At 39.2% G+C, this 24704-nt stretch overlaps 1 protein-coding gene across 2 annotated transcripts in view; it reads left to right on the top strand.

Moving 5' to 3' along the window:
- Positions 1-24704, top strand: part of IL31RA (interleukin 31 receptor A) — a 90354-nt gene that overhangs the window by 9562 nt on the left and 56088 nt on the right. For both annotated transcript variants that reach the window (XM_027979943.3, XM_060400418.1), the window contains 4 exons: positions 11017-11192; positions 11789-11866; positions 17897-18014; positions 19199-19368. In XM_027979943.3, the coding sequence (XP_027835744.2) occupies positions 11812-11866; positions 17897-18014; positions 19199-19368 (343 nt within the window). In that variant the 5' untranslated portion in view covers positions 11017-11192; positions 11789-11811. The remainder of the gene's footprint in view (positions 1-11016; positions 11193-11788; positions 11867-17896; positions 18015-19198; positions 19369-24704) is intronic.

Raw genomic sequence — 24704 nt, 5'->3', positions numbered from 1 at the left:
TCAGACAAGTAAAAGTGAAAAGAATTCATCAATACTACACCAACCCTAAAAGAAATGTTAAAGGATTTTCTACAGGTGGAAAGAAAAGGCTGCAAGAAGAACTTATAGGCAAGGAAAAATCCAATTAGTAAAGGCAAATATATAGATAGTAAAGATTGTGCATCAACCAGTTAAGCTTGTGTAAAGATTAAAGATTAAATTAAATCTTTAATTAAAAGATTTAATTAAAGAATTAAATTCTAAAATCAACCATAACTATAATAAACAAGGGATAAACATGAAGATGGAAAATATGACATCAGAAATACAAAAATGCAGGGGAGATGAGTAAAAAAATGTAAATCTTTTGTTTTTTTACTATTATTTTTTAATTTTAACATAATGTTGGCTTCCCTGGTGGTGCAGAGGTTAAAGCGTCTGCTTGCAATGTGGGAGACCTGGGTTCGATCCCTGGGTCGGGAAGATCCCCTGGAGAAGGAAATGGCAACCCACTCCAGTATTCTTGCCTGGAGAATCCCATGGATGGAGGAGCTTGGTGGGCTGCAGTCCACCGGTCGCAAAGAGTCGGACATGACTGAGCGACTTCACTTTCACTTTCAACATAATATTTATTTTATTTTTTTAGACCATTTATCATTTATTATTATTATTTTACTTTATAATATTGTATTGGTTTTGCCATATATCAACATGAATCCAAGAGCACCCTCTGGTTTTGGGCTTGGACCACGAGCCCTTTGGGGGAAGCTGGTCTGGAATTGCCACCCCTGCCCTCTCAGTGTCCACACCTTCTCTGTTCTACAGTTGGCTGCAGTGTTTCAGTGTAACTGATTTTTCTGATCTATGTGTATTGTTCTTGTACCAGGAAGAAAAATAAAGATGTCACAAAGGAGAAAAAAAAAAACCATGAATCCACCACCGGTGTACATGTGTTCCCCATCCTGAACACCCCTCCCACCTCCCTCCCCGTACCATCTCTCTGGGTCATCCCAGTGCACCAGCCGCAAGCATCCCGTATCCTGCATCAAATCTGGACTAGCGATTCGTTTCTTATATGATATTATACATGTTTCAATGCCATTCTCCCAAATCATCCCGCCCTCTCCCTCTCCCGCAGAGTTCAAAAGACTGTTCTATACATCTGTGCCTCTTTTGCTCTCTCGCTTTCAGGGCTATCGTTACCGTCTTTCTAAATTCCATATATATGTGTTAGTATACTGTATTGGTGTTTTTCTTTCTGGCTTACTTCACTCTGTATAATAGGCTCCAGTTTCATCCACCTCATTAGAACTGATTCAAATGTATTCTTTATAATGGCTGAGTAATACTCCATTGTGTATATGTACCACAGCTTTCTTATCCATTCATCTGCTGATGGACATCTAGGTTGCTTCCATGTCCTGGCTATTATAAACAGTGCTGTGATGAACATTGGGGTACACGTGTCTCTTTCAATTCTGGTTTCCTCGATGTGTATGCCCAGAAGTGGGATTGCTGGGTCATAAGGCAGTTCTATTTCCAGTTTTTTAAGGAATCTCCACACTGTTCTCCATAGTGGCTGTACTAGTTTGCATTCCCTTACAAGAGGGTTCCCTTTTCTCCACACCCTCTCCAGCATTTATTGCTTTAGACTTTTGGATTGCAGCCATTCTGACTGGTGTAAAATGGTACCTCATTGTTGTTTTAATTTGCATTTCTCTGAATGAGTGATGTTGAGCATCTTTTCATGTGTTTGTTAGCCATCTGTATGTCTTCTTTGGAGAAATGTCTGTTTAGTTCTTTGGCCCATTTTTTTGATTTGGTCATTTATTTTTCTGGAATTGAGCTGCAGGAGTTGCTTGGTGTTTTTTTTTTTTTTTTTTTTTGAGATTAGTTGTTTATCAGTTGCTTCATTTGCTATTATTTTCTCCCATTCCAAAGGCTGTCTTTTCACCTTGCTTAGAGTTTCCTTTGTTGTGCAGAAGCTTTTAATTTTAATTAGGTCCCATTTGTTTATTTTTTATTTTATTTCCAGTATTCTGGGAGGTGGGTCATAGAGGATCTTGCTGTGATTTAGAATGTGTATGAACTAAATGACTACCAGTTTAAAACAATAGATACAGGCCAACATATGTGAACCCCATGGTAACTACAAATCAAAAACCTACGATAGATATGCAAAAACTAGGGAGAAAAGGACTTAAGCATACCACTGAAAGGAATCAAACCATAAGAAAAGAATCTAAAGGAAGAAAACAGAAGAACTGCAAAAACAACCAGAAAACAAGTAACAAAGTCGCAGTAAGTGTATTTAAATGTCAATAAACCAAATGCTCCAATCAAAAGACAGGGTGTCTAATTGGATAAAAAATAAGACCCCTGTATATACTGCTTACAAGAGACTCACTTCAGAGCTAAAGACACACATGGAATGAAAGTGAGGTGATGGAAAAGAATATTTCCTGAAAATAAAAATAGCAAGAAAGCTGGGGTAGCAATACTCATATAAAACAAAATAGGCTTTAAAACAAAGACTGTAACAAAAGACCAGGCCATTATATAATAATAAAAGGATCAATACAATAAGAGGATATAACATTTGTTAATGTGTGTATCTTATATAGGAGCATCTAAATATATAAAGCAAATATTAACAGACATAAAGGGAGAAATTGACATTGATAATAGGTGACTTTAACACCCCCATTTACACTGGTGGACAGATCATCCAGACAAAAAATAAGGAAACAGTAGTATTAAATGATACATTAGATCAGTTGTGCTGAGTAGATATGTGTAGGACATTCCATCCCAAACCAGCAGAATACACATTCTTTTCAAGTGTACATAGAACGTTCTCTAGGGTACTTCATATGCTAGGTCACAAGTTTCAACAAATTTAAGAGGATAGAAATTATGTCAAGCATCATTTTCTGACTACAATAGTATGAAACTAGAAATCAACTACATTTTTAAAAATGGGGAAAAAACCAAACACATAGAGACTAAACAATAAGCTACTAAAAAACCAGTGAGTCAACAAAGAAATAAAAAAGGAAATCAGAAAATACCCTGAGACAAAAATACAACTTTCCAAAATCTATGAAAGTGAAACTGTTAGTCGCTCAGTCATGTCCCACTCTTTGCAACCCCACCAGGCTCCTGTTTCCATATAATTCTCCAGGCAAGAATACTGGAGTGGGTAACCATTCCCTTCTGAAGGGATCTTCCCAACCCAGGGACCAAACCCAGGTCTCTTGCATTGCAGGCAGATTCTTTACCACCTGAGTCACCAGAGAAGCCCCAAATCTAAGGGACACAGCAAAAACAGGTCCAGAAGAGAAGTTTATAGCAATGCAGGCCAACCTCAGGAGACATGAAAAGTCTCAAACAACCTAACCTACTATCTGTAGGAATTAGAAAAAGAAGAACAAAGCCTGAAGTCAGTAGAAGAAAGGAAACTGTAAAGATCAATCAGGAAATGAAGTAGAGCCCCCTTAAATAAAAAACCAATAGAAAAGATTGGTGAAGATACAAACTGTTTTTTGAAGAAATGAAAAACAGAATTGATAAGGTTTTAGCCAGTTGCCGTGTCAGGCTCTTACACATCTCTACCAGAAATATGTTATTTTTATAATTTTTCCGTTTACTTTCAATGTACTGCTAAAATGTTCCTTTCTCTTACTTTCTGGGATCCATTTCCCTTAGGGCACAATTAATGGCTCCTCTTTCCCATTTCCTGTAGCACTTTATACACACCTTTAACAGCACTTGCCACTTTGTTTTACAGTACCTTGTTTATTCTTGCCTGGAGAATCACGTGGACAGAGGAGCCTGGTGGGCTGCAGTCCACAGGGTAGCACAGAGCTGAACATGGCTGAAGTGACTTAGCACAGCACAGCACACAGCACCTTTGTTTATGAGTCTGTTTTCCCACCTAAGTTGTGAATTTTTCCCAGTTGGGACCTCTGCTTTGCTCAACTTTGTTTCCACAATCTCAAGCATAAGATCTGACACTGACTTATGTTTGTGGAGTTGAGTTGAAAGGCTGGAATGCATGGGTTTCATCTCTCCTCCTCCAAACTCAAGGTTACTTTCTTCCAGTGTATTAATTAGCCCTTCTAGCCAGCACTGGCTCCTACTGTGCTCTGTCGCATGCTTTCTGTCATATGCTCAGGTTGACTTTAGCCCCTATCAGTCCTGCTGCCAGAGCTTCTGCTGCTGCTAAGTCACTTCAGTCGTGTCTGACTGTGTGACCCGATAGACAGCAGCCCACCAGGCTCTGCCGTCCCTGGGATTTTCAAGGCAAGAACACTCATCTTCTGAAATTATGAGATTCACGGCACAGATCTTGCTTCTTGGTGGCCTCCCTTTTAGGTGTTTCTAGGTTTCAACTTTCTCATGTTTCTTAATTCAGCTGCCACTTGACTCACTTCTCATACTCCAAAACTTTTTGACCTCTCTTATTGCCATGTTTTGTTGTCTCTTCTCCCACTTGTTTTGTTTTGTGTGACTGTAGCTTTCCTCTACCTTTATCATAAGTTTCTTGGAGTTATCTGGTAGAGCAGAGAGAAATGTATATATCCAATCAACCATGTAGCCAGAATTTTATTGTATAGCATCATTAGTCAGGTGCTATATGTATAATAAGTTTACTAAGTATTTGTTGAATAAATTAAAGAACTGCTATTTTTATGCAAAATTTTACCAGTCTTAGATAGTACATTATAATGGGATTTTTTAGTACCTCATAGTTTACTAGGTAAAAAAAAAACTTTCTCCTCCTTACTTTTGCTAAACTTTCCTACTTAGTCGAACATTGCCTAAGGAAGATGGGAAATAAATTAAGACATATATGGGGACGTCCCTGGTGGCATAGCGGATAGGAACACCACTAATGCAAGGACATGGGTTCGATCCATGGTCCAGAAAGATTCCACATACCTCATGGCAACTAAGCCCATAAGCTTCAACTCCTGAGCCTGCATGCTTCAACTACTGAAGCCCAAGTGCCTTTGCTCTGCAATGAGAGAAGCCACTGCAATAAGACTGCACCCTGCAACAAGGAGTAGCCCCTTCTCATCACAACTGGAGAAAGCCCATGTAGCAACAAAGAGCCAGCACAGCCATAAATGAATAAATAATAAGTTTTAAAAATTATTAAATAAAAAACCATATTCAGCTGGAGAACATATTTTAAATCTTAGGTTGAGTTTCTTTCCTTTTGCATCGTAATTTTTTTCCGTAGAGAAGAGATTTCTTTATGATTTTGTCAATTACAAAAAGTTATAAAATTGTAATGCCTAAAGTGATGCCAGAAACCATCAGATTTAACCTTTGATTTATAGGATACTGAGAGTCAGGCTGTCTTGGTTCAGTTTCCTGGCTCTACTATTTGCTTTGGACAAGTGTCTTTTTCTGGCCTCGTGTCCTCATCTAGAAGATGAGAGGGAAAATATTATTGATGTCATAGAATTGTTGTGAAGATTGAGATAATTTCAAGTTCGTCATACTGTGACTGACACATAGTAAGATCTCCATATATATTTAATTGTCATATTAAGCCACTTAATTAGTAATTTAGCTGGCTTCCAGCCCTCCAGTTTAGTATACTTAATATTGGGTTGGTCAAAATGTTTGTTTTTCTGCAATACTGAATGAAAAACCCAAATGAGCTTTTTGGCCAACCCAACACATGCTTAGGAATTATAAATCTCTTTCCAAGTTAGCCACCATTATTTTCTCTCCATCTCCTTCTTCATTTGCATGATGATGTATTTCTGAAGCTAAACATACTCTTAGCATTTCACCCATTACCACCCACATTTGTAAGGACTTCCTTCCTGTATAGAACATTTTAAGTTTAGTCATTCCTTTTAGTTGTTTAAAGGCACTTTCAGATGGCACTTTTTCCTGTAAAGTTGAGTGGTCTCACAGAAGCAAATTTTTTTTAAGTTACAATAATGCACTCCACTTCCCAGCATAAGTGGATTAAGTGCCACCCTGGCCTGGGCTGGGCTTAAAAGCAAAGGAAAAGCCCTTGGACCAGAGAGGAAACACTTGCATAACTGTGTTGATAAATTACAAACCACTCTCCTTGCTCTCACTTGTGCTGTGGAAGACAGAGCATCCTTTGATGTGGATCTTTTTAAACAGCAGAACCTCTGTGGGATACCACCCCACACAGGAAGGTGAGTATCAGGCCCCAGAAGCTGATAACGCAAAAACTTGCAAATTTGGTCCCTTCTTCTATTATATGAGGGTTTATTTCTGCTTTCTTCAATAAAGTTGTCGGTCAGAACTCGCTGCACGACTTACGTAGTTAGACTGGTTATTGATGGTTACAAGGAATCTAATCTTCTGGCAGTAAATCTTTTTTAAAATGCTGGCGTTAGGGTGGGAGATGGTGGAGGACAGCGATCAGGGGCTGGGGAAAATATAGGAACATTAAAGGTTTATCTTTCTGGGAACTTGAGGCTGTAGAAAAGCCTAGGAGATTAGACCTAGGAGATTCAGAAGAAAATCCCTGTGGGTAATGGCATTTTGTGGCAGGAGGACTGAGGGAGAGTAAATCACTAATAACTACTACTTGATTTTGATGGAAAGAATCTAGGCTTTAGAATAAGACAAGCATAGGTTGGAATCCTGCTATGAGGTCGCAAAGAGTCAGACACGACTGAGTGACAGAATGGAAAAGGAAACTGAAGTCACTTACAAACTATGGGAGTTTTGGACTCATTACGTGATGCTGTGAGCCACAACTTCCATATCTGTAAAGCAGGGGTAATAATACCAACTCTGCAAGGATTTTAGGAAGAAAAGATGTAATTTATGTAATGCAATTAGGACTTTGTAGGCTCTTACTATCGCATCACACTTGTGTTTTTACCAGTCTTGCTGCTGGCAGTCTCAAAGTATTCATTGTGTGAAAGCAGCCTGAACCTCAAATGGGTTTATACTCTGAAACTGAATGCAGTTTCCTTATAACTCTTTTTAAAAATAATTGAGATATAATTAACTGATTAGTTTCAGGTATACAACATAATGGCTGAATATCTGTAGTAGTGCGACATGATCACCACATTAAATCTAGTTAAGGTAACATATATGGTGGCACTAATGGTAAAGAACATGCCAGCCACTGCAGGAGATGTAAGAGATGTGGGTTTGATCCCTAGGTTGGGAAGATCCCTGGAGGAGGGTGCGGCAACCCAATATTCTTGCCTGGAGAATCCCCATGGATAGAGGAGCCTGACAGGCCCCAGTCCACAGAGTCGCAGAGTCGGCCATGACTGAAGCGACTTAGCATGCACCAATATCACTATACATAGACAAAACTCTCTTGTGATGAAAGCTTTTAAGGTCTACTGCCATGAAAGTGGCAGAGGCTGGTGGGCTGCCGTCTCTGGGGTCGCACAGAGTCGGACACGACTGAAGTGACGCAGCAGCAGCAGCAGCAGCAGCAGCCGTGAAAGTGAAAGTTGCTCAGCCGTGTCCGGCTCTTTGATACTCCATGGACTATAGAGTCCATGGGATTCTCCAGGCCAGAACACTGGAGTGGGTGGCTGTTCCCTTCTCCAGGGGATCTTCCCAGCCTAGGGATCGAACCCAGGTTTCCCACATTGCAGGTGGATTCTTTACCAGCTGAGCCACAAGGGAAGCCCGTACATAGTTACAAAACTTTTCTCTTGTGATGAGAGTTTTTAAGGTCTACTGCCATAGCAACTTTCAAATATGCAGTATTATTAACTAATATTAATATATTAGTTACCATGCTGATAGCTCTTAATCTCATCTTGGATAAGGTACATAAGCATTTCCTCACCCAAAAAGAAAAGATACAGTTAGTTTACTAGAATGAAATTGCCAATATTTGACTGTTTTAGACTTATAAAAATAGCAATTTTGTATAATTCAACCTAAAAGTATGTTGCTATCCCTAGAATTTACTTCTTTGCCCATCCTTTAAAAACTCAGTCCCATATTCTGCACAGTTTGTGGCACAGAATGGGTATCAACACACATTAACAGTAAATGTATGAGTGAATGAATGAAAGCAGGGTCATATAGTGATATATTTGTGTGCATGCGAAATCAGGTAAAACAGCCACGAGCACACAGCCTTGAGTGGGAACTGAAGCTCCAAAGGACAGCCTGTGTGTGAGGTGGTGGAGGTGTTTGTGTGTGTGTAATGGGAGATTTCTAGAGAGTAAAACAGCCGTGTTATTGCTTCTGCTGGGGTGATAGGAGATAGAATGTGGAGAGAAAGGGGTAGTTTAACATCAGCTGGCAAGAGCCATGTCTCTTCCTTTGTTTTCTTGTCTCCAGCCACTGCTGTAGCCAGCAATAATTGGTTGGTTTCACTTCCAGTCATTGTACTCCTAACAGTAGCTAGTACTTTAAAGATAAGACACTAAAAATTACTCAAGTGGCATCACTTTATGTTCTGAGTCCTTTGATTCAGCATGGAATATTCATAGTGTTGTTTGAGAATTCCAGAGCTCCTGTTGTATTCAAATCGGGCACCACTAATGAGAAGGTGTATATTTCTAGGAAGTGCCCCCTTAGTGGAGACAGTTATTCAAAGCTGCTGCATTTTAAAAGTTAGCGCTAATGAGTCAGGCAATGAAGGTAATAGTTTAATGGTTCTCCTTAAGAGCACAGGATAATCTTCATGAATTTTCTATAGCCCACAGTCTTGCTGCACCCAAAATTGCTCAGATTTGGGGAGGCTGATTACCGCATATAAGACTTCATGAGGCTGGTATGTTTAAACAAGGAGAGTAGTCTTTTCTAATTACTAGAAAGCTTACATCCTTTGTTCAGAATCTGAACTTCTGCTAAATTATCAATAATCAGAAATGGCTTCACAGAATCAGAGCAATCATGGAAATTTTGGGTTTTGAGATATCTTGCATGAGGCTGTGGTGAAGTCTAATGATTGTCCTGTTATAGAGTACAGCTGACCCTTGAAAAACATGGATTTTAACTGTGTGGGTCCACTTATAAGTGGTCTTGTTTTCACTAGTAGATACTGTTGCACTAGACTGTTCGTGATTGGTTGAATCCAATGTTGTAGAACCTCAGATGGGGAGGAACTATGTGTATGGACAGAAGTTATGTGAGTGGATTTCTGACTGTGTGGAGAGCCTGTGCTCCTAACTTCAGCATTGCTCAAGGTCAACTGTATGTCACCCCAGCAATGGAAAACTTCATAATTTCCTTCCATGGATGCTTAGTCACTCAGTCGTGTCTGACTCTTTGTGACCCCATGGACTACAGCCCACCAGGCTCCTCTGTCCATGGGATTCTCCAGGCAAGAATAGTGGAGTGGGTTGCCATTTCCCCCTCCAGGGGATCTTCCTGACCCAGGGATCAAAACTGCATCTCCTGTGTGGCTAGCAGATTCTTTACCATTGAGCCATCAGGGAAGCCCAATGAACACCAATGAACATTGCCAACATTTTTTTCTGTGACCTCTCCTTTCCGTTCCCATAGTCTCCTTCCATTTAGGATACATTTAGTTGAATAAATTCCTGCAACTAAATGACAATGTTAATTTTCCAGATCCAACTCTCTTGAGTTTACACCTAGGCTTCCTTGGAAGAAGTTCGGAGTGAAGTCAAGTTCTTCAAACACCATTTAACAAACATTCTTGATTTACTCCCACAGTTAACTAGGATCACTTCTGTGCACACATTTTGCTAGTTGAACTCTCAGTTGAACTTATTTCTAAGTTCCTGGGAGGTACCCAGATTTGTTCACTTTTACTACCAATAAGGAGTCATGAGTGGTGGTTCTCTGGTGTGTGAGGGGAAGTGGAAAAGGCACTGGAGGACAAACAGGTGTTAGGGCAGTGTCATTCTAGCAAAGCTTATTGACTCCCCAGTCATGAGCTCTTCCCTCTCTTTGGACATTCTGTGCTCTCCTCGCACTGCTGTAATTACAGCACTCACCAGGCGATATTTGCTGTTACTATCTAACCGTGCTTCTGTCGCTGCAAGTAGGTTAATGGTTCTCAGCCCTTTGTGCTTCTGCAGCTTTGTCTCTGAGTATAATTTAGTACTTTTAGTACTGCTGTTTTTTTGTTAAGGCTTTAAAAATTCACAAACAATAGGTGAGTATTCTCACTGTAAAGTAAAGAAGCAGTAATTATAATTAATTAAGGACAAAATATTCAATAGTTAATATTGATAAGATTTTAAAATGCAAAACCCTGTGTTGGAATAACAGCTTGAGCTTTAGCACGTATAATGTTTATTTATTCAATCATTGAGGCCGTCAGCATCATGTCTTTAATAATGTTTTCATGACTGGGCCTCCCTCCCTTTCCAGTATGCTTTTAAAACTTGTAAAGGCATGTTTTTTGGCTAAGAACTGGAGAAAATTAAGACAACATTGTGAATAGTTGGATGTTAAAAAGTGCTATTACTGGGAATTCCCTAGTGGTCCAGTGGTTAGAACTCTGAGCTTCCATTGCAGAGGGCACGGATTCTATCTCTGGTCAGAGGACTAAGATTCCTGATGCTTCAAGGCCAATAAATAAATGAATAAATAAAATTCTATTCAAGGCCAAAAAAAAATCTATTGCTGTTATAATTAATTTTCAAAGAACACATTTATTCTTCATTGAAAAAATTTAAAACTTCCTAAGTTTTATGCTCATTTAAATGAAAATGGTGTTTTTGGAGAGATTAGCCACAGCTCTTAAGTAACAGGCATTAACTATTGCTGTTATATAACCAGTCTTTTATTGTTTCATAATGGTATTTCTATTACTATGGATCCAAGTTCTCACTCTGCTTTATTTTGCCTTAGGCACTTTCAGTTAGTTAGATGTTTCAACTGGTTTGTGTGTGAGAAAATGTTATCCCTGTGGTTTTCATCCAGAAATGCTCCATTCAACTTTTCCTAAAATGATTTATCTTGCTGAAAACTCTCCTTTTCCCCCCATAATAATATGTCAGCTGAAAATGTAGCATCATTTATTTCTTTCTGAAAGCGAGGTATTGCCTTTACATTTGCTTTAATCCTTAGACTATCTCACCATCTCATCTGGGATGACGTGAGGAGCCAGCAGCCTTGTTATTCTAATTATTCCACAAACAATAGTGAATGTCTACCAGGTACCAGGCACTGCCTTCAACACTCAGGCTTCACAGAGAGAGAAGCTCCACTCTTCAGAAGCTCCCTACCTGTAGAGAAGCCAGCAGGTAAACTACTAAACCCCATTCTGTGTGCTGTGTGCACAGTACAGATGGCGTGGAGGGTGGGTGGGGCACAGAGGCCGACTGGCGGGCTGAGTCCATCTGGGAGTTCAGCGAAGGCGCTTAGAGAAGGTTAGCTTTGAGCTGAGTCTGGAAAGATGGATCACTTTGTCAGGAATAGGGAAGAAAGGACATTCTAGATAGAAGGAACCATATGGACAAAGCATGGAGATGTGAAATTGCATGGTGCTTTTGGGAAATTACGAGATGTCTTGTTTAGCTGCAGTGCTCAGGAACTGAGGCAGAGACTGGAGGACAGTACAGTTTTTCTGGAGTATATTCTTGCTGGCTGGTGTACTTTTTGTATTATATGGTAGAATTAACTGTGGACAAAAAAATTGAGGTAATGGAATAATCAGAGAGGGATCTGTGTGACACTAACCAAATAAATATAACAAAATAGAATGTAACACAAAATATATAAAATAAAATACCTTTCCTCAAAATTCCCAGAATCCGTTTATCACTAGAAACAGAGCTGTTGAGGACAGACAGGAAGCAAACTAACTCTTGACTGATGATATTTTCTGTTCTCTTTCCAGCCTCCCTGCATTATTTGGGAACAATGTGGGCCTGGACACTGTGGTTGCTCCCTCTACTCTGCAAATTTGGCCTGGCAGGTAGGTCAGCCTGTGCCCTTTTATGGATTATGTGATTCTACTTGCCTTTTCTGGATAAGAATTGTTAACTTGAGAACAAAGGGGCACCTGGACATGGGCATTCATGGATGAACAATGGGGGATTTGTGAACTCCCTAAATTTGTGTGGGGTTGTATGTGCATGTTGATATATACTTATGCATATGCAAGTTTGGCAAGATGATCTATCATATTTTCAAAGGGAGATATGACCCTTTGAAAGTCAAGATTCACTGTTTTAGAGTGATAGTAGGTGATTATCTTGGTGATTCCTGTGTTCAGGATGCATTGGTTCATATAGGATACACACATAAAAACATATATACATTTTCACACTATTTGCCATAAATTCCAAGGGTATAAAGGGAAATGAAACAACATGTTTCTACAATGGTCCAACTCAAAACTATGGGGCTAATGGCCATATAATACCATGTAGGTCTAAGATGTATTACTTAGATCACATATTATGTTAAAAAAGATAAGACCAGATAAAAAGAAATGGTGATTGAGCACTGGGAATGTAGAAAAGGCTTGTAGTATAAATATTGGTCTGGTCAGGCTGCTATATAACAAAATACCACAGACTGGATAGCCAAAACAACAGAAGTTTATTTTCTCACAGTTTTGGAGACTGGAAGTCCAAGGTCAAGGTGTCTGCAGAGTTGATTTTCTCTGACACCTCTCTCCTTGACTTGTTGATGACCATCTCCCTGCTGCCTCTTCGCGTGGTCATCCCTCTGTGTACCTTAATCTCCTCTTATAAGGACACCAGTCAGATTGAATTAGGACACACTGTAAAGGCCCCATTTTAGTTAATATATCCTTATATGCCCTGTTTCCAAATGCAGCCACCTTCTGAGGCACAGCAGAGAGAGAGGAGGGCTTCAACATATGAGATTTGTGGGAGAGGGACACAATCCAGCCCATAACATATCATAATTGGAGGTCACCCAGAAGTGATCCGGAGATAATAAGAATGTCTTCCAAACCTCTGGCATGGCCTGGCCCACTTTGCAGGTCCCTGGGGTTATACTTGTGACACTCCAGAGCTTTGTAGACAATACAGGCAGGTAGGGCTGTGTGTCTCTATCTCATTCAGCCTCTTTTGGCCATCTCAGAAATCCCCAAATGCTTCCAATTCTCCAATTTAAAGTTCTGCTTATAAGCATCATGACACCTTTTCCCCTCAACTTGTCTTTTTCAGTCTTGTATCTCTGTCTTCTCTTACTACCTTTCACTAATACCATTTCCTGTGTAACTGACTCCAGTTTCCGTACTACTTCTCTTCTAGACAATTTTCCCCTTGGTCTCAGCCTTGCCCTTCTTTTATTTCAAGACACTGTTCGCAGCAAAATTTGACTTTGCAATGACACCAAAGTGATATGAGCGTAGAGAGGAAGAAGGGAGGTTGAGAAGATCTTTTTAATTTTGAAAAATGTTCTTTTAGCATATAGGAAATTTGCTGATAAGCAAGAACATTCTCCTGGTCCTTCTTAGAGAAGAGTTCTGAATATTTCTGCTTATTTCTAAAAATAAGGGAAATAGTTATTTCTAGAAATGTGACGATATGTTTATATGCTTTTTCTTAACATGTGGAATGATACATGTGTGTGAGGGGCAAATGTAACCTTTAGTTGTCCACGTGCAAAAAATAAACATTCTGTTGTAGTTTTAAATTTACACAAAAATTGTGAAGATAGTACAGAGAATTCTTATATACCCTTTATCCAGTTTCCCTTATTGCTAATATTTTATAATAGCATCATATGCTTGCTGAAATAAAGAAACTGATATTAACATATGACTATTAAGTACATTCCAGACTTTACTTGATTTCACTAGTTTTTCCTCAATGTTCTCTCTCTATTCTGGGATCTAGTTCAGGGTAGCATATTGCACTGAATTGTCCTGTCTCCTTAGTCTCTTCTGGTGGATGACAGCTCATTAGTCTTCCCTTTTTTCTCATGACTGTGGCAGTCTTGAAGAGTACTGTGAGTACCCTTGGGGTTTTATGAAAAATAGAACAGAGGTAAAATGCCCTCCATTGCTCTATCACAATTATATAATGTTTGTGACAGTCTTTTGATGAAGAGTTTGTGTTCTAATTAGAGGTAAGTTGAATAAGACTTAAAACAGGCACACTAGTTGCCAGCAAGTAGGCAGGACAACAGATGTATAAGCCTTGCTTCTCACTGGCAGTTCTATTACATAAGTCAGGGCAGTTCAGATGTGTGGGATCCACACCAGATAACTGAGGCTGTAAGTAATAACTATAAGTAAAGAAAGCAAGCAAAACTGAAGCTATTTGTTGATCTGGTTTTCCTTTTTTATTCTAGTTCCCCTTGACACCCTCATTTGTGATAAAACAAATCTACAATGCCCTGAGATCATATGCAGAATTAGGATGTCATGAGGACATAACAAAGAGAAGAAGAGGGAAAATTACTCTTAAATGAATTTCTCCCCCAAGTCCTAAAATCTTGGATTTTCAGACAAGCTATTTTTCACATGAGGCAGGGAAAGTTGTTTATGCTGTGAAAATAAACAAGCCCAAAATCTTACTGCTTAAGACAACAAAGTCTATATGTCCATCACAGGTAAGCAGGGACCTAGGCTGATGGAGGCTGTACCAGCCTAAGACTCATGATCTCAACATGGATTTGCAGGGTGTGCAGGGCAGAGGGAGGATAGGAAGGATAATAATGTAGTAGCGCTTTAGTCTCCTTTCATGTCAGGGGCCAAAGAAGTCACGTTGCTATGCCTAATTTCAAGGAAGCAAGGAAATAAAATCTTCCCATATGTCGGGGAAGGGGAAATACTGATGAGCACTGGAAATGTTCTTGGGCACTCATTTTATTTGCCATAAATCTCTTTTGTAACACCAACAGAGGGGATCAGAATATGCCACCCCAAAATATACCACTTTGGCATAAGGATTTATTTTGGTTTGGAGTCAAATGAGAATCAATAGATGCAAAAGTGAAGTCTTTGGAACTTCTTTTATTTATTTAAAAGAAGAAACTTCTGAAAAGTAAGGACTGCTATAAATCTGCTCTTCTGGAGGAGTTTAATGACCATGAGGAAGACAGAAAATCAGTGCCAGGATGGATCTGCACATGTAAACCCTGATCCATTAGTGTCTCACGTATATTTACCTTTTCACAGTCTGCCACCCTTGAAAGCCTAAGTTCATTTTCCTTTGCCCTGTCAGTTCTCTACAGATTTATTGGTTTTGTCTTAAGATGCTGTATCAGCGCAGGTTCTAACCACCCCTTTAAGTTACTCTTTATTGAGTTTTCGCCTGTGTAATTTCACTGCATGCATTAATATAATGTTTTTCTCTTGTTAATCTGTCTTTTGTCAGTCTGATTTTACAGGGCCCAGGCTGGAGAGCCTAGGAGAGTGAAAGGAAACAGAATTTTTTCCTTCTCTATACCAATATCAAGTGGCCTCTCCAAGAATATTTCTGTCTTGCCATGTACCAAACAGTGAGAGTAAAACAAATGTAGCTCCTTAAAAAAAGCTCAGGTGAAGAGGAAAATCATTTTTAGAACTACTTTCTCTTCTGATATCTGATGACACTGATGGTTCTGGTAACCAGAGGTTAGACTCCCCTCTGATTTATGGTTTTTATAGATATTAATCAAAGCTTCTGAAAGAGCTAAAGAGAGATATTCAAGGAAGAAGAGTAAAGACTAGAGTTCACCATGGTTCGACGGGGATATGTTTAGATACACAAGGATCTCTTCCTGTGCTGTGCTATGCTAAGTCACCTCAGTCGTGTCCGAGGCTCCTCTGTCCATCTATTTCTACACTGGTTTTTTTGGTGGCTGTCTTTAGAGTCAGCCTGTTCAAGGCAAACCGAGAATGAAGGTGGAAATAAAATGTGATTGTAGGGGGCCGTACTGAGAATAGTACAAAACTAAAGACTATTCTGAGTAGACAGGGAAAGACATCTTATTTCTTTGTTTTCCAGCCAATGATCAGTTTTGATATCCTGCTTAGAGTCCATGTGCTGGTATGAGTGAAATGGAGGTGGAGGGCAGGCTAGCTTTGGATGACTATTTGAAAGGAAATTGGCCAGAGGACTAAAGACAGACCCACATGTATGCACAAACACATACAGCCAAAATCTCTGAGCCAGAGAGTGAGTCAGTCAGTGTAACAGCTATTCCCCTGGGGACATTGTTGGCTAACTGTTTGCTCACCCTCTTACAGGATTTTGGCTGTCCCCACTGACAGTTGTGAAGTGTGTATCTGTTAATATTCTGCTTGCTGTCCTGAGGAATCCTGAGGGAGTGTTTTCAAGCTATGCGGGCTCTCTGAGGAATTACTGGACTAATTGGTCTACCTTCTGATCTCCACTTAACATGTAGTATTATTTGGTTCAGGTCAGTTAACTTTGGTCCTTTAAACAGTTGGACTTGGAGATCACCAGCTTTTTCGTGGTTTTCAGCATGCAAGTAGCTTAGATAGAAAGTCATTTTCTTAACTACTGACTAGTGGGTGTTGTCAAGATCAGGCTCATCTGCAGGACTCAGAGGAAGGCTTCTCAGAAAAAAAGCTGGAAGTGTGGACATGACATGAAGGCCCCCTTGCTCCCCTTCACTCTTGTTTGTCACTCCCACATTGTTACCTATGTGGACAATTCTCTTTTCTTAGACAACAGTCTCCCACGTTGCAGGCAGATTCTTTACCATCTGAACCACCAGGGAAGCCCATGAATGAATATACAAATCCCGAAAGTCCCAAATCTAAGCAGTGAATACAACCCATTTTGAAACTATTTATTACTGACTTCCTATTAGAAGGTGTTACCTCTGGAAGAGTTGAAATGTATACATTAGTCAGATATGCAGATATATTTTATAACATCCTTATTTTCGATGATTAAGCTAATCAGTTTTCAAAAAGTCTCTGCTCCCCTGGAAAGCAAGCAGGGCTGAGGAAGGGGACAGCACGGGCAGTACTTATTAGCATTGTCTCCGTTTCTTCTGATTTATAGTGTTTTCCAGCTGATTCAGTCTCTCTGTGATAACTGTGCACAGTTCCAGAGTTTCTGCCTGTCCCCCTACTCCTGCCTAGGGTGGTGTCTCCGTATATGAGTGGGTTTATGTAACTTCAGAGTCCTGGTCTCCTAAATCTGTGTGAGCAAGTCTTTGTTTCCCTCTGGACGTTCTGCTAGGGTCTTATCCCTTCTCTGCTGTCTGCTGCCAGGCAGCCAGCTTTGCGTGGACTTTGGGATATCATTGCCAAACCCACTCCTGAAGTTCATGCCCCAGCTGTTTGCCTGTGGTCTTGACATCCCCCTGTGCACAGAAACCTCTTCATCTGAATCCCAGGCCTGATCTAGAGCCATATCACCCTGAACGTGCCTGATCTCTTCTGAATCCCAGGCCTGGACCAACCCCACACATCTACACCCACCCACAGTTCCTCACCCTGAGATACTGGGGACTTCTGAATCCCTGCTTGCTACTCTCGCCTGTTCAGGACTTATGTGAAGATCTTCCCCAGCCCACTCTCTGCAGTGCTAGGACTTCGATATCATGCTGGAGTTGGTGCTGAGTGGTACATGAGGCTCCGACAAGACTTGCTATGCCTGGTGAAATAGGCCACCAGCCCAAATGACCTTTGTTCTTCAGACTCATGCATGTTTGTACTGTTGCACCAAGAACACTGACATCCGAGTTCTTTGCTCCATCTTACTTTCACTCCCCCACTCCAATATTTTACTTGCTACAAGTGATGGACTTCTTACTTCTCATCTGATAGGAACTTCCTTGAATAAAAATATAAGAAGTGTTTTTTAAGTCAAAATCTAGCTGTTTAAAGGGAGTAACTGCAGAGATGGAGTTAGATTCTTTCCATGGCCCTGAGAAGGAGAACCTATTATACCTAATAACTTAGCAAGAAATTCAGCTTTCGATTAATCTGTTTTCATCAAACTCATTAATGCTGGTAATATCTATCATGTACTAAAGTTATTGTGTTTGTGTATTTTTCTAGACCTGCCAGATAAGCCTGAGAATATTTCTTGCGTCTTCTACTATACGAAAAATTTTACTTGCACCTGGAGTCCAGAGAAAGAAGCTAATTTTATATCATACACAGTCAGGAGAACATTGTGAGTATAGGAGCTTGTGTGCCATCAGGGAGAGTAAAGGGAGGAGGCAGAGGCTCCCAGTTTAACTCATGACTCAAGTCACTTAGACAGTAAAATGTTTTCTCAATTATAGCTTTTAGATAACCACTATTTGCATCCAGTGGCTGGGGTGATATCTTGGTTATTTGCAACCATACTGATAGGATCTACAGCTAAGACGGTGGGGAGGATGCTTGTATAACCATGACACACATTACCCTGTACGCCATTTTTGCATTCTGTGATAACCATGGAAAATCCTGAGATCCCTTCTGCTTTCAGAATTCCATGGTTCTATATTTCTGTATGTTCAGTCAATGCCCCCTCACCCCTGCCTTTGCAAATCCTTACTCAGTGGGCCCCCTCTTCTGGTCTCAGCCTGTTTCATCTTCCACATAGTCCCTAGAGGACTCTAGCAATACCCACCTACTTGATTCCTACCAATATGTGTAGTCGTTTTCATTAAGTTACAGCTTGATAGGGTTTAAGTTATCTAAGAAAATAATTGTAATGAGTTTTCTGAAAACAATGTACACCAGTGGCAAAAAATTCAATCTGAAAAATATGAAGAATATAAAAAAAATCACCCAAAATCCCACTACCAAAGATAACAATTTTTAACATTTTGATGAAGGCCTTCCTAGACACCTTTAAGAAGAGTTATGTAAATATGTAAGTTCATATTAATGTAATCATTATTTACCTAATATGCATCTTGCTTTTTTTTACTATTAATAGAGTACCAGGCATCTTTCCATATCAATAAATATAGCTGTATTAAAAACTATCATTTTAAATTCTATTTATATATCTGCTGTAATTTATTTAACAAATTCTTTTTATTTTTTTCTTTTAAGAATAAGTTCTCAAGGTTAGAATCTCAGATTTTCAAGAGCCTATTCATTATTCCTTACCAATAGGAAATGCATTATATGAATGTAACTTTTGATGAACTTACAGGGTTCCCAGGGAGGTCTCCATGGTAACTTTTCTCTCTCCTTGAAGGTGAGGAAGGAATCTGGAGAGATAAACATCAATTTCTGAACTATACAGTTCTCAAGAGAGACCCAGAAGGGAGCTACCAAATACATGCTTAATATATTAAATATGCTTATGTTTCTAAACTGCTGTACTAAACTCACGCTGAATCATTTTTTCCTTCAAAGGTGTTATTTACGTAAAAATGATACTTGTATTTCTACAAGTGAAAATGGTTCTTCATGCTCTTTTTATTCAAGATTAACACCACCAGATATTTACATTATTCAAGTGGAGGCTGAAAATGCATATGGTATAATTAAATCTGATATAACATATTGGGACTTATATACCGTAGGTAAGTGTCACTTTATATTCTTATGTACTTTTTAATTAAAATATACCCTCTTCTTCTTTTTTTTAAAAGAGATATCTGTAAACTCAAAAGTACATTCACAGCTCAAGCATATAGTAGGTGTATGTTATGGGTATATGGAAAACTTGTCTTCTTTTGAAGAAGGAAAAGAGAGGTAGGGTCAGAGGGAAGAAGAAAGGAAGTAAGGAGGGAACTTACCAAAAAAAGAAAAAAGAATGAGAAGAAACATTTTGCTGGTCCTTGATTTTCTCTGGCAGTTTGTACCATAAATTATATTAGAAGAAAGTGTTTCTTCTTCAAAATATTATTGCTCCTGCAGGACAAAGTAAAACTCTTATTTTTAAAAATATCTCACTGATAGTTACTTTTTAAATTATTTTTCAGAGTCATTTTTACTATTTAATTTAAAAATAACATCATTTGTGAGATATAATTCACTTTATAAGATTCACCTTTTTTGTTAATTTATTTATTTTTAACTGGAGGATAATTGCTTTACAATATTGTGTTGGTTTCTGCCATACCTCAACGTGAATCAGCCATAGGTATACATATGTCCCCTCCCTCTTGAACCTCCATCCCATCTCCCACCCCAAAGATTCACCTTTTAAAAATGACAATTCACCAGTTTTTAAAAATCATATTCACAAATTTATACAAATATCACCAGGACCTAGTTCCAGAAACTTTTCATCACCCCTCAAAGAAACTTCATGCCCATTAGCAGAAATCCTTAATTCTACCTTCCCCTTGATCTCTGGCAGTCACTAACCTATTTTTCTGTCTTTATGGATTTACTTATTTTTGAAAATTCATATAAATGTAATGATACAGTATAGTCCTTGTATCTTATTTCTTTCATAGCATAATATTTTCAAGGTTCAATCTATCTTGTAGCATTTATTCCTTTTCATTGCTGAATAATAATCCATCGTAGGGACATATCACATTCTGTTTAACCCCACATTGGTTGATAGACATTTGAGTTGTTTCCACTTTTTGGTTATGAAAGCTGCAATTATGAATATTTGTGTATAAATTTTTGTGTGGATATAGGCTTCAATTCTCTTAGATATATACCTAATGAAATTGCTGGGTCATATAACTCAGTCTTTAACTTTTTGAGGAACTGCTGAATTTTAACAAAATGGCTGTATAATTTTACATTCCCACCAGCAATTTATAAAGTTACCAGCTTCTCCATATCCTTGCCAACACTAGTTATTGCACTTTTTTAAAATTATAACCATCCTAGTGGGTACTGGAGAAGGCAATGGCAACCCACTTCAGTACTCTTGCCTGGAAAATCCCATGGACAGAGGAGCCTGGTGAGCTGCAGTCCATGGGGTTGCTAGGAGTTGGACACGACTGAGCGACTTCAGTTTCACTTTTCACTTTCATGCATTGGAGAAGGAAATGGCAACCCACTCCAGTGTTCTTGCCTGGAGAATCCCAGGGACAGGGCAGCCTGGTGGGCTGCTGTCTCTGGGGTCGCACAGAGTCGGACACGACTGAAGTGACTTAGCAGCAGTGGGTATTAGGGGACTTCCCCGCTGGGTATTACATCATACTTCACTGTTCTGATTTGCACTTAACAAATGATTGATGATATTAAGCATCTTTTCATGTGCTAATTGGCCATTTGTACATCCTCTCTGGAAAAATGTTAATCCATAACCTTTGCTGATTTTACAAATATGTTATCTTTTTACTGTTCAATTTTAAGAGTTCTTTTTGTGAGGGTCTGTGCTCTGCAGCATGTGAGATCTTAGTTACCCTACTGCTGCTAAGTCACTTCAGTCGTGTCCGACTCTGTGCGACCCCATAGACGGCAGCCCACCTGGCTCTCCAGTCTCTGGGATTCTCCAGGCAAGAATACTGGAGTGGGTTGCCATTTCCTTCTCCAACAAGGGATCAAACCTAAGCCCCTTGCAGTGGAAGAGTGAGTCTTAATCACTGGATTGCCAGGGAAGTTCGAGTTCTTTATATATTCTGGGTATCAGCTTCTTATAAGATATGTTTTGCACATATTTTCTTTCTTCCCATGGGTTATGTTTTCCATTTTTTAAATAATATCCTTTGAAACTACAACATAATTTAATTTTGATGATTTTATTATAATTTATCTATTTTTTCCTTTATTGCTTGTGCTCAGGAGTCAGAACTAATAAACTAGTACCTAATCTGAGGTCACAAAGATTTCTACTCTGTTTTCTTTTAAAGACCTTTATAGCTTTAGCTCTTAAATTTAGTTCTATGATCTTTTTTGAGTTAATTTTTAAACAAAGTTAACAAACTTTGTATTCCTGAAATAAATCTCACATGGTTGTAAGTGTATAATCCTTTCTATATGTTGCTGAATTTGGATTGATAGTTTTTTTGTTGAGGATTTTTTCTTCTATCTTCTTCGGGAATATTGGTCTCTTGCTTTCTTTTCTTGTGATACCTTTGTCTGTTTTTGTCATCATGGAAATATTGGCCTCACAGAATGAGTTGGAAAGTGTTTCCTGATCTGGTTTTTTGAAAGGGTTACAGGGATAAAGACCATCCCCAAGAAAAAGAAATGCAAAAAAGCAAAATGGCTGTCTGAGGAGGCCTTACAAATAGCTGTGAAAAGAAGAGAAGCCAAAAGCAAAGAAGAAAATGAAAGATATACCCATTTTAATGCAGAGTTCCAAAGAACAGCAAGGAGAGATAAGAAAGCCTTCCTCAGTGATCAATGCAAAGAAATAGAGGAAAACGATAGAATGGGGAAGTCTAGAGATCTCTTCAAGAAAATTAGAGATACCAAGGGAACATTTCATGCAAAGATGGGCTCAATAAAGGACAGAAATGGTATGTTCCTAACAGAAGCAGAAGATATTAAGAAGAGGTGGCAAGAATACACAGAAGAATTGTACAAAAAAGATCTTCATGACCAAGATAATCATGATGGTGTGATCACCCACCTAGAGCCAGACATCCTGGAATGTGAAGTCATATGGGCCTTAGGAAGCATCACTATGAACAAAGCTAGTGGAGGTGATGGAATTCCAATTGAGCTATTTCAAATCCTAAAAGATGATGCTGTGAAAGTGCTTCACGCAATATGTCAGCAAATTTGGAAAACTTAGCAGTGGCCACAGGACTGGAAAAGGTCAGTTTTCATTCCAATCCCAAAGAAAGGTAATGCCAAAGAATGTTCAAACTACTGCACAATTGCACTCAACTCACACGCTAGTAAAGTAATGCTCAAAATTCTCCAAGCCAGGCTTCAGCAATACGTGAACCATGAACTTCCAGGTGTTCAAGCTGGTTTTAGAAAAGGCAGAGAAACCAGAGATCAAATTGCTAACATCTGCTCAGTCATCGAAGAAGTAAGAGAGTTCCAGAAAAACATCTATTTCTGCTTTATTGACTATGCGAAAGCCTTTGACTGTGTGGATCACAATAAACTGTGGAAAATTCTTCAAGAGATGGGAATACCAGAGTACCTGACCTGTCTCTTGAGAAACCTGTATACAGGTCAGGAAGCAACAGTTAGAACTGGACATGGAACAACAGACTGGTTCCAAATAGGAAAAGGAGTACATCAAGGCTGTATATTGTCACCCTTCTTATTTAACTTGTATGCATGATGCATCCAACACTGGGCTGGAAGAAGCGCAAGCTGGAATCAAGATTGCCAGGAGAAATATCAGTAACCTCAGATATGCAGATGACATCACCCTTATGGCAGAAAGTGAAGAGGAACTAAAGAGCCTCTTGATGAAAGTGAAAGAAGAGAGTAAAAAAGTTGGCTTAAAGCTCAACATTCAGAAAACTAAGATCATGGCATCTGGTCCCATCACTTCCTGGGAAATAGATGGGGAAACAACAGTGGAAGCACTGGCTGACTTTATTTTTTTGGCTCCAAAATCACTGCAGATGGTGATTACAGCCATGAAATTAAAAGACGCTTGCTCCTTGGAAGAAAAGCTATGACCAACGTAGACAGCATATTAAAAAGCAGAGACATTACTTTCCCAACAAATGTCCATCTAGTCAAGGCTATGGTTTTTCCAGTAGTTATGAATGGATGTGAGAGTTGGACTGTAAAGAAAGCTGAGCACTGAAGAATTGATGCTTTTGAACTGTGGTGTTGGAGAAGACTCTTGAGAGTCCCTTGGACTGCAAGGAGATCCAACCAGTCCATCCTAAAGGAGCTCGGTCCTGGGTGTTCATTAAAAGGACTGATGTTGAAACTGAAACTCCAGTACTTTGGCCACCTGATGCGAAGAGCTGACTCATTGGAAAAGACCCTGATGCTGGGAAATATTGAGGGCAGGAGGAGAAGGGGACGACAGAGGATGAGATGGCTGGATGGCATCACTGACTCAATGGACATGAGTTTGGGTAAACTCTGGGAGTTGGTGATGGACAGGGAGGCCTGGCATTCTGCGGTTCATGGGGTTGCAAAAAGTCAGACATGACTTAGCGACTGAACTGAACTGAACTGAACTGAACTGAACTGAAAGATCACTGGTAATTCGTCTTTAAACCTTTGGTGCATCTCACCAGTGTAGATATCTGGGCCTCAAATTTTCTTTTTATGAAATGTTTTGACTTGGGTTTCTTTTTAAAACATTTTTAGGAACTCCTTTTGAAATGCTTACATCACATTGCTAACATTGGCCATACCTCTTGTTGATGGGCCTAAAAAGCGCAAGGTTTTTCATTTCGTAAACACAAACTATTATTTTATTATTATCTTTGCTTTCTTAACATGAACATATATTACTTTAGCAATAATGTAGATTGATGTGACCATTACAGAAAATAGTATGAAAGTTCCAAAAAGACAATTAAAAATACAAGTACCAAATTGATAATACAACTACCAGCAATCCCAATTCTAGGATATTATTGGGATCTTAAAGAGATACTTGCATTTCCATGTTCATTGCAATATTATTCACAATAGCCAAGATATAGAAACAACCCAAATACCCACCAACAGAGGCATGAATAAAGAAATTGTGCTATATACATACATTGCAATTACTGTAGCTATTTTGGGAAGCAAAATGACATTTTGTGGAAAGTAGCCTAAAAATATTTATGTTCTTGTTGTTTGTTGTTTAGTTCCTAAATCATGTCTAACTCTTTTGCAACCCAATGGACTCTAGCCCGCCAGGCTCCTCTGTCTGTGGGATTCTCCAGGCAAGAATACTGGAGTGGGTTGCCCTTTCCTTCTGCAAGGGATCTTCCCAACCCAGGGATCAAACCCACATCCCCTCACTGGCAAGTGGATTCTTTACCACTGAATCACCTGGGAAGCTCCAAAATGTTTATACCTT

The sequence above is a fragment of the Ovis aries genome, chromosome 16 (genome assembly GCF_016772045.2).
Source record: "Ovis aries strain OAR_USU_Benz2616 breed Rambouillet chromosome 16, ARS-UI_Ramb_v3.0, whole genome shotgun sequence".
Lineage (NCBI taxonomy): Eukaryota > Metazoa > Chordata > Mammalia > Artiodactyla > Bovidae > Ovis > Ovis aries.
Note: the sequence above shows the minus strand (reverse complement) of the source record. Positions and strands in the feature narration are given on the sequence as shown.